General features: G+C 50.5%; 1 protein-coding gene across 1 annotated transcript; it reads right to left on the bottom strand.

Annotated features, from left to right (window-relative positions):
• Positions 1-6,635: 6,635 nt before the first annotated feature.
• On the bottom strand, positions 6,636-8,577 carry LOC123050887 (glycosyltransferase BC10). The gene has a single exon (XM_044473609.1). The coding sequence runs from the start codon at positions 8,091-8,093 to the stop codon at positions 6,843-6,845; it is 1,251 nt and encodes a 416-aa protein (XP_044329544.1). The 5' UTR covers positions 8,094-8,577; the 3' UTR covers positions 6,636-6,842.
• Positions 8,578-10,127: the final 1,550 nt, after the last annotated feature.

Here is a 10,127-nt window from a genome sequence, read left to right as displayed (position 1 = left end):
TCGCGATGCCGAACTCTTGTTCGGCTTGCCGAGATGATGATCGAAGAAGTTGAGCTCGGCTCAACAAAGCGGCGACGTGTCTAGCGCAGGTCGGCAGCCGTGGAGCAATATTGCCGGACTTGTTTGACACCAGCGTGATGGTGAAGATTACCTCAGAGGAGGCTTAAAATTTTGTGGGTACGTGTTTAAAAACAACGCTCAATACCCTAGAAAAAAATTCCTTCAAAAGGGTTGTCCAATATTCCGTTCATGAAGAAACATGAACTTGGGCCGGATTCATATTCGCGCAGAAAACAAATCCGAAAATTGGTCCACTCATTGGAAAGTTCCCGGAGTTTAAACCGTCGGATCGAGCTAAAATTTGGAGGGGTGGTAGATATGGGAATTCCGCAGCAGATGAACGGTTGGATCTTCCAAAGGACCTCTGAGCTGGGCTCTGGAGACCACGCCTTAAACTTGTCCAGAATCCCGTCCAGATTTGACAAGGCTCCGGTATATCGTAGATTGCCAGAGATTCCTCCATCGGAACTCGATGAAATTTGGCATGGTTGTTGTACACTTAATTCCGCACAATTACACCGAAGGAATTGTCAAAGCGATGCTCGAGGAGGTGGTGGCAGTGGATACAAGTTTGTTGTTCGGAAAAAATAGCACGGTCGCCCGAGGGCAATGTTGACGTTGAGCCCCCGAGCTCCATGGATGATTCTTCCATGATCATGATAGAGATCGGAGTTGATGTTGACGAAGGCCCGCGTCCGAACATGATGATCGGAGGTAGGGCACAGTACCTGGTTAAGCCAAGGTGGCCAGTCGAGCCAGCGACAAAAAATGCCGACATCGACCATAAAGCTCGGCTCCGATGCGTAGATTGCGCCGGAGACGATCCGAATTCCCATCGCCCCATGGCGACCGCCAGCAGGCTCTCAATGAAAGCACCAATGTTGGTTCAATATATGGCGTATCTCGTCGTAGGGGTCCTAAGCTAGGCGTCTTGGAGCGATGGTAACATGGACACGGGGTTTTGCCCAGCTTCAGGCTCTCTTGATGAGATAATACCCACATGCTGCTTTTGATTGTATTCATATGGGTGTAGTACAGAGTACATGTATCTACCACAAGATTGTAGTAATGAATATGAGATTGTCTATTGAGTAGCCTGGCCTCGGTTTATATATGCACCGTAGGCCTAGGGTTTAGAGGAGTCCTTGTCTTGGGCGCCAAGTCTTGTAGAATCCTCCTTGTATGCGGCATGGGCTATCCGAACTGGCGCAATAGTGAACCGCCATGGGGGTCCTTGGCCCGATCCAGCTGGTCGGGAGACGACGTGGTGAGTACCCCCTAGTCCAGGACACCGTCAAAGACCATGTGAGGCAGCTAGTGAAAGTAGAACTTGAATAGTGGTCAGTCGAGCCACAAGTGAGTAAGTGTCAAAGAAGTCTTCACCTTCCTTTTGGGTATAACCCTTAGCCACGAGCCGAGCCTTGTACTTTTCAATAGTACCATCAGGCCTAAGCTTCTTCTTGAATACCCATTTGCATCCTATAGGTTTGCACCCATAAGGACGATCAGTTATCTCCCAAGTTTCATTCGCCAAGATGGAATCAATCTCGCTACCAACCGCTTCCTTCCAGTAGTCAACATCTTCAGATGCATAGGCCTCTGAAATAGAACTGGGAGTGTCATCTATGAGATACACAAGAAAATCATCACCAAAGGACTTTGCAGTCCTCTGTCTCTTGCTCCTAGTAGGAACTTCATTGTTCTCCTCCACAGGACTTTCAAAGTGTTCCATCGAAATGGCAGGTTCGGTAATTGTAACTGGTTCCTGATTCGATGAACTAGGCATCTCCTGATTAGATGAGGTAGCCATATCCTTCATTGGAAAGATATCTTCAAAGAAAGTCGCATAATTCGACTCCATGATTGTACCGACATACATGTCAGGTACCTCAAATTTTACAACCAAGAATCGATAACCAATGCTATGAAAAGCATATCCCAGGAAAACACAATCCACTGTCTTTGGTCCAAGCTTGCGCTTCTTTGGAATTGGCACATTGACTTTCGCCAAACAACCCCAGGTTCGTAGATAAGAGAGTTTTAATCTTTTCTTCTCCCATTTTTCGAATGGAGTTATCTCTTTGTTCTTTGTTGGAACACGGTTTAGGACATGACATGTACTCAATATCGCCTCCCCCCACCATGCCTTGGAGAGACCCGATGTGTCTAACATGGCGTTAACCAAATCTGTTAGAGTACGGTTCTTTCTTTCGGCCACCCCATTTGACTGAGGTGAATAGGGAGGCGTCCTCTCATGGATTATACCATGTTTCGCACAAAAAGCATCAAATTCATTGGAAAAATACTCTCCACCACGGTCGGACCTAAGCCTCTTGATTTTCCGATCAAGTTGGTTTTCCACTTCAGCTTTATAGATCTTGAAAAAGTTCAAAGCCTCATCCTTAGATTTCAGAAGATACACACGTCAGTATCTAGTAGAGTCATCAATTAACGTCATGAAATATTTCTTTCCACCTTTTGTCAAAATCCCATTCATTTCACATAGATCTGAATGTATGAGTTCTAGTGGTGCAAGATTTCTCGTTTCCGCAGTCACATGAGACTTACGAGGTTGCTTAGCTTGCACACACACTTGACACTTGGATCCTTTGACAGTGGTGAAACTAGGGATTAAGTTCAACTTCGCTAGTCGCGACATGCAACCAAAGTTAACATGACAAAGACGTGAATGCCACACATTTGATTCATTATTGTTGCAAACATGATTAACAACTTTATTGCAAACGTCTGACAAGGATAAACGAAATAGGCCTCCTGACTCATAGCCTTTACCAACAAAGGTTCCATACTTGGATATTACAAATTTATTCGACTCAAAGACAAGCTTGTAGCCATCTCTACACAGAAGAGGTTCGCTAACAAGATTTTTATTGACGGAGGGGACATAATGCACGTTCTTCAGCCGCACGATCTTCCCCGAAGTAAACTTCAGATCGACCGTGCCAACACCACGAACAGAAGCACTTGAACCGTTACCCATCAGCACGGTTGAAGTCCCTGCGGTCTGATAAGACGAAAACATGAAAATATCACCGCATATATGCACATTAGCACCCGTGTCAATCAACCAATCAGGAGAATGACATATTGAAAGAATAGTGGGAAATATACCATACCTAGCATCCTTCATGTCAGTGTCTCCAATGACAACGTTAGCGGCCTTGCCGCCTTTCCCAGGATGACGCTTGTCATAGCGATTAGGGCAACTAGGAGCCCAATATCAGGATCCCCACACACATGACAAACACCTTTCTTCTTGTCATTCTTCTTCTTGAAGTTCGTGTGTTGCACAGCCTTGTTCTTCCCATCAAACTTTGCTTTACCATCAAACTTGCCCTTGTTCTTGAACTTGTGGGGCTGGAAGTTCTTCTTCTGTACCAGATTGGCACTAGATCCTCCCTCAATACCTCGAGCACGTGTATCCTTTGCTCTCGCCTTTTCTTCCACATCAAGAGTGCCAATGAGATCCGGGACGGAAAACTCCTGTCTCTTATGCTTCAGTAAGGTAGCAAAGTTCCTCCACGAAGGAGGAAGCTTAGTGATGATACCTCCGGCAACAAACTTGTCCGGTAGCATACAACTGAAGTGCTCAAGTTCTCTAGCAAATGACTATATCTCATGAGCATGCTCAACCACGAAGCGCTCTTAAGTCATTCTGTAATCATAGAATTTCTCCATGATGTACAACTCAGTGCCAGCATCCGAGACCCCAAACTTGGCCTCAAGTGCATCCCACATATCTTTTCCATTTTCAATTGACGCATAAGCATCAACTATGTTCTCACCAAGAACACTCAAGAGAGCAGCCTTAAACAGAGTATCCATTTTCTGAAAAGCTTGTGCCTGTTGAGCATCAAGCTCTCCTTCAGGTTTGCCAAGAGTGACGTCATAGCAACTCATGGTTTGAAACCATAAGACCGCTCTCACGCGCCAACTCTTTTTGTGGATACCCTCAAACATAGGAGGTCTCATGGAAGCAGCAAAGCCACTCGAGGTAAATTGCCTATAATAAGGTTTTTGGATTGTTGGAAATATGAGCAATTTACCGAATGATTTTATTAACGGAAATACTAAATAAAGCATGACTAATATAGCAGAGATAAAGCAAGTCATGCAATCTGACAGAGAAAGGTAAATAGCATCTGCATATATGAACTTGAACTAAACACATCTAGAACAGACACTAGATGAAGTTGCGTATATGAAGTAGATTCTAACATATGTAGGGCAGAGACTAGAGCAAAGAACTGTGGCAGGACTTCTAACAGAAAGAGCAGGAACACGTACGGGACAACAGCAGCAGAAGCACTGGACTTGGGGTCGACATCCTCTCCACCCATGTCGTTGCGCAACCCGCGGCGCGGCGCATCGTGATGAGGCATGGCGTGGCGAGGCGAGGCGGACGGTGGAGGAGGAGCGCGTGTGGATGTCCCTCTTGTTCTCATCCTCATACATGTGGAGAAAGAGCCTCCCTTATAAAGAGTTCTAACTCCCTCTAAACTAGCAATGTGGGACTAAACTTTAGTTCCACCTCTTGCCTTGCACGAATGGGCTGCGTGGGCCTTTAGGATTTATTAGGAATTTTTGAAACTGCTATTGGGCTAGGCCCAAAATAGACAAAATTCCAGCAGCAGGGGCCACCAACACTAGTAGAAAAAGGGGCTTTTGTCCCGGTTGGTAAGGCCCTTTAGTCCCGGTTTTCGAACCGGGACTAAAGGGTCGTTACTAATGCCTCTCCCCTTTATTCCCGGTTCTTACACGAACCGGGACTAAAGGGTGCGGCCACGTGGAGCTCCACCTTTAGTCCCGGTTGGTAACACCAACCGGGACTAAAGGAAATTTTATGATTTTTTTTTGAATTTTTTTTTGAATTTTTTTATTTTCAAATTTCTGAATTATTTTAACCTCTAGTCTCTAATCACCACCCCTCGTCACTGCTCAATTTATCCTCTAATCACCCCTTACCATTCCAAATCATCTAACTTCCCGAACGTTCACCCATCCTCCCACTCCCCCAGCCTGAGCACGCTTAACTTCCGGGTTCTATTCTCCCTCGTTTCCAAGTCTGCACTTGTTGTTTTCCTGACAATAGTAAGATGTCAATCCTATTAACCTTCAGGAATTTTGCTTGAGCATGAAGTGACACATTTCACAGTTTGAGTTTGAAACTATTGTTTTAAAAAACAATAATTATTTAGTAACACTAATATTTCTTGAATAATTAGTTTGACTATTGTTTGACCACAATTTGACCAGATTTGACCAAAATTCAAAATAACTGAAATAATTATTTAGTAACACTAATATTCTAGAATAATTAGTTTGACCATTGTTTGACCACAGTTTGACCAGATTTGACCACTTTTTTCCAAAAAAAATTGAAACTATATTTTTTTCTGTTACTAGTGGCGCACCTAGCAAATGGTGCGCCACTAGTAAGTTTGAATTTTTTTTCGATTTTTTCCACTCTAGATCTTAAAAGCCCCGTAACTTTTTTTCTGTTAGGTTTTTGAGGATTTTGAAAATGTTTAACGGGGTTCCCCTGGTTAAATTCTTATATAACTTCTCGAGTAGATGATTTTTCATATAAAAAACTTTTTAATCCGAGTTCGTATGCAAAAGTTATGCCCATTTTACAAATTCCAGAGAGATTTTGCAAATAAAGTCGAAATTCATATTTGTAAATTTTCCCAACAACTAGACCACATATCACATGGGAAACTTATTTTATTTTATTTTTTTGACATTTCCATCATTTTCTTTTGTTTTTTCTAAAACTGAAAAGGCGGTCCGGGGGGGTGGTGGTGGTGGGGAGAGTTTGAAAATGGGACCTTTAGTACCGGTTCGTGCCATGAACCGGTACTAATGCCTCAAAGCCCATTAGTACCGGTTGGTGGCACCAACCGGGACTAATGGGCATCGCACCCTTTAGTCCCGGTTCGTGGCACGAACCGGGACTAAAGGGCCCAGGTGAACCGGGACTAATGCCTTAGCCGCACGAACCGGGATAAATGCTCACATTAGTCCCGGTTCGTGACTGAACCGGGACTAATGTGAAAACTGCCCTGTGACCAAAGCCCTGTTTTCTACTAGTGCAACAGAGCCGGGTAGACCCCACCGGGTACAACCAGGTAAGTAGAAGAGCAGGAATATACCATTCACCCACCCCGCGTTGCCTCGCGCAGTACCCGGCAGGCAATACAACCAAGCGCGCTCATTCCACACACCCAACACACTATCAGGTGGGGCCAATTCTATGTAGGGGCCACCAACGTACCTGGGTAAGAGTGAGGGCGAGTACATGAGCAGCAGTACACCCCTCATCCATCCCACGTCCACGGTCAAAAGACATGCGCGCCTGAAGGGGACATTTGCTAATTGCCTGCCCTGGAGGGCGAGCTGCGCGGCCACCAAGAGGCAGACATCTGGGGCCATAGCGCCTGAAGTAAAGGGGACGCAGCCGTGCCGTGCGTCCCCGCAAGCGGACACTCTCTATATCACCATCATGATCTAGTACGTCCAAATTAAGAGAGAGCGTAGTAACTAATTTGAAGTGATACACAATTAAGTTGTCTGTCATTCGTTCATTCATTGTAAAACACAAGCTGTCTGTATACATATACATACATACATACATATGTAGATAGTTAAGTATATGTAAGTAATTAGCAAGCATGGTCCATGTAATTAATCAATCAATCAGCTTAATCAGCTAAGAAGAAGAAGAAGAAGAAGCAGAAGAAGAGAAGAAGAAGAATTAATCAGAAGTCGAGTAGGGTGGTGGTGAGGTTGATGAGCGTGCCGAGCGCGCTGGGCGCGAACTTTCTTGCGAAGAGGTAGCACACGGTGGTGGGCCGTCCGTTGTAGAGGCACTGGGTGCCGTTGTTGCGTATGGCCTGTATGAACTCCTTTGTGACGGAGGCCTTGCCGTAGCGGGCCGGGTGCGGGCCGCCGCGTGACCAGTCGACCCATGTGATGGTCCGGTTGGCGTTGCGCGGCCCGTGCACGAGGTGGAGGTAGGTCGGGATGTAGTGCTCGTCGGGGTAGCAGGAGGGGGTGCAGTGCATGCGGAAGACGTGGTAGTAGCGCCGGTCCGCCACGATGTCCACCGCCAGCTCCCGGCTGAGCTCGAACCACTCCGACCCCTTGCGCCACTGCTGCTCCGTCACGTCGGGGGCCATCCGCGGGTTGTACCGCCCCGCGCACTGCGGCACGTCGATGTTGTACGACTCCACGTAGCTGTGCGCCGAGTTGATGAGGTACTCGTACACCGTCGGGAAGTTGAACACCGGCACGCAGCTCTCCGACACCAGCACGAACCGCTGGTTGGAGTGGTCGAGGAGAGCGTTGGCGAGCAGCCGCTTCTCGGCGTCGACGAGGGTGATGGACCCCCACGACACGTCCCGGCTGGGGATCTGCCTGCCGTAGAAGGGCGACGTCGCCGACACGTTGAGCACGTACTCCGGCAGCGCGTGCACGTACACCGAGTAGAGCCCCTCGTGCCCCCGGAAGAAGCGCTCCCACAGCCGGGCGAACGGCAGTGGCCCGCGCGTCAGGAACAGGAACGCCACCTTGGGCACCCGCTGGTACGGGTACTCCTCCACCCGCGGCACCATGGAGGCGCGCCAGAAGAGCTCCGCGTCCGTCATCGAGTGCCCCTCCGGCGACCCCGGGTGCACGAACGACATGAACGGCTGGCTGATGTGCTGCTCCGACGACATGGCCAGCGTCGACGGCGGCGTCGGGCTGTTGCTCGAGATCAGCGACGGCGGCGAGCTAGACGACGTGCTCGTGCCCGTTAACAAGGTGTAGTAGTAGTAGCGGGAGATGTTGGCGCTGGCGCCGAAGCCGATGAGCACGCCCGTGAGGAGCACCAGCAGCAGGGTCAAGGCCTTCAAAAGGCACCACGACGACCAGCAGCAGTAGTCCTTGCGCGGCGCCGGCGGCACCACCACCCCCGCCGCCGCCTCCTCGTCCCCGGCGCCCACTCGCCGAGGCTTGAGCTGCTTCATCGATCGATCGGTCTATCGATTACAATATATATTATTCCCGGCTGCGCCACCGCCTTCAATTCCTCCTCCTCTTCCCACACCACACGTATGCGTATGGCCGCCGGCGGGCGATCAATTGATGATCGATCAACGCCCGCATGCAGCAATCAATTAGACAAGTCGGATCTCTCCCTGCATGCAGCGACGCAGAGGCAGAGGCTGGGGATCGATGGATCGATCGCCGGCCTGGATGAGTGCATGCATGCAGATGCAGACTGTTTGCTCGCTCGTCGATCGGCCGGGGAGATGGGTGGATGGATGGCCGGAGGTGAGGTGAGGCCGCACCGCACCGCAGCGATCGATCGAGAGAGAGAGCTAGATGGTCGTCGATGGTAGGGTGTGGCTGTGGGATCGAAGGATCATCAAACCGAGTGAGAGAATGGATGGCATGCACGCTATACTACGTACGTGAGCTTCCCTTCCTTGGGGTGGCCACCAGACCACGCAAGACGATGATGCATGCCATGGCATGCAGCAAGACTTGAGGACGCCGCGCGCTCGTTGCCGCACTTCACTCCCTGCCACCCCTACCCTGCCCCTGCCCCTACACACCTCCACTGTTCCACATGACACATGCATGCTCCACTTGCTTTAGTTTTTTTAAACGAGGCAAAAGATTTGCCATTTTCATTGATTGATTAAGAAAAAGACAATTGTCCGGTTAATTAACGGAACCCGGGCGAAAACCGTTACAACACGCCCACATAATAGGGCACTCCGGCAAACCTGGCACCCACAAGACCACACACGCCGTCGAGGAGAGGACACTGTCGAGGTGGCCTGCAATGTCATCGTCATCACCTCTCCCCGAGCAGCCAACTCTGACTTCGCTACCGACTTCCCATCAAGACCCCTCCGAACGAGTGGCACGCGAGGACCTCGTCGGCCACAGCCAAACAATTGGCCGAGATGTCGAGGACCGGCAGCTCTGATTTTGTTGATGCGCTTCGCAGGAGAAAGTTGCAACCCTCACACCGACCTAGTCCATTGCATCTCCGGAGAACACCGTCGCTAAAACCGCCCTCATGGAGTCATCGTTGCCCCAGGGGCCCCGCCACGTGCAGCTCCGACTTCTCTGTCTCAACGAGAAACAAACAGAGGCACACCCATTGGCGCATCAAACCACCGACATCAGAAGGACCAGCCGCGACCCAACTCCGCACGCCACCATCGTAGTTGCCGCACAAGTCGCAACGCCAACCACTCGCATCACTGGTTGGGCAGCATCCAACCGTGATGTCATGCACGTCCAGCCCAGGGAAAGCGCAGAGGGGAACGAGTCTTCAAGACGATGCCCCAATGAGGGAAGCGACGCTGAAACAACGTCGTCGCCCGACCCTGCGACAGGGCCATAGGCTTTCACCCGAAGACGAACCCCGGAGGTGGACAAGGCTAGAGAGCTCCACGACTACCCTTCGACAAGGAAGAACGACGCCCACGGGCGCCGCGTCGTCGGCACCGGCAAAAGCCATGCAAGCTATCACCCGGAGCAACTGGCCTCCACACCCCCACGCAACCAGCCATGGCAGGGACGACCTGCAGCTAATCCACACACCCGTTGGCCCGCACACCTCTGGCGCCGTGGTAGCGCCACCACCACGCCGGATCCATCCACCTTGCCGCCAGCAGGGGTCGACGAGCCGTACCCGGCCAAGATGACCAGATCTGGCGAGCCCCCAGCTGCAGCAACGTCGCAGAGGCCACCAAAGACCGGCGAGCAGCAGGCCCGCAAGCGGAGGAGCCACCAAAAGGCCGGAAGAGGGAGCGCCACCCCACCCCAACTCACCGGCAGGAGCACCGGGCCGCAGCCCAAGAGCCCGATGGCACCGTCACCGTGGCTGCCACCCGTCGGAGACGCAACCTTGGAGAACCCAGCCATCGAAGCCGCCGCGGTGCCCCGCAGAAGAGGGCTGAGCCTTCCTCCACCCGTCGATTTACCAGCCGTAGATCAAAGGGGAAAGCCCCGCCGTCGCCGTCCGCCACGACGACCTCATC

This window comes from Triticum aestivum, chromosome 2D (assembly GCF_018294505.1).
Source record: "Triticum aestivum cultivar Chinese Spring chromosome 2D, IWGSC CS RefSeq v2.1, whole genome shotgun sequence".
NCBI lineage: Eukaryota > Viridiplantae > Streptophyta > Magnoliopsida > Poales > Poaceae > Triticum > Triticum aestivum.
The sequence above is the reverse complement of the archived record's forward strand: the minus strand, read 5'-3'. Positions and strand labels throughout refer to the sequence as shown.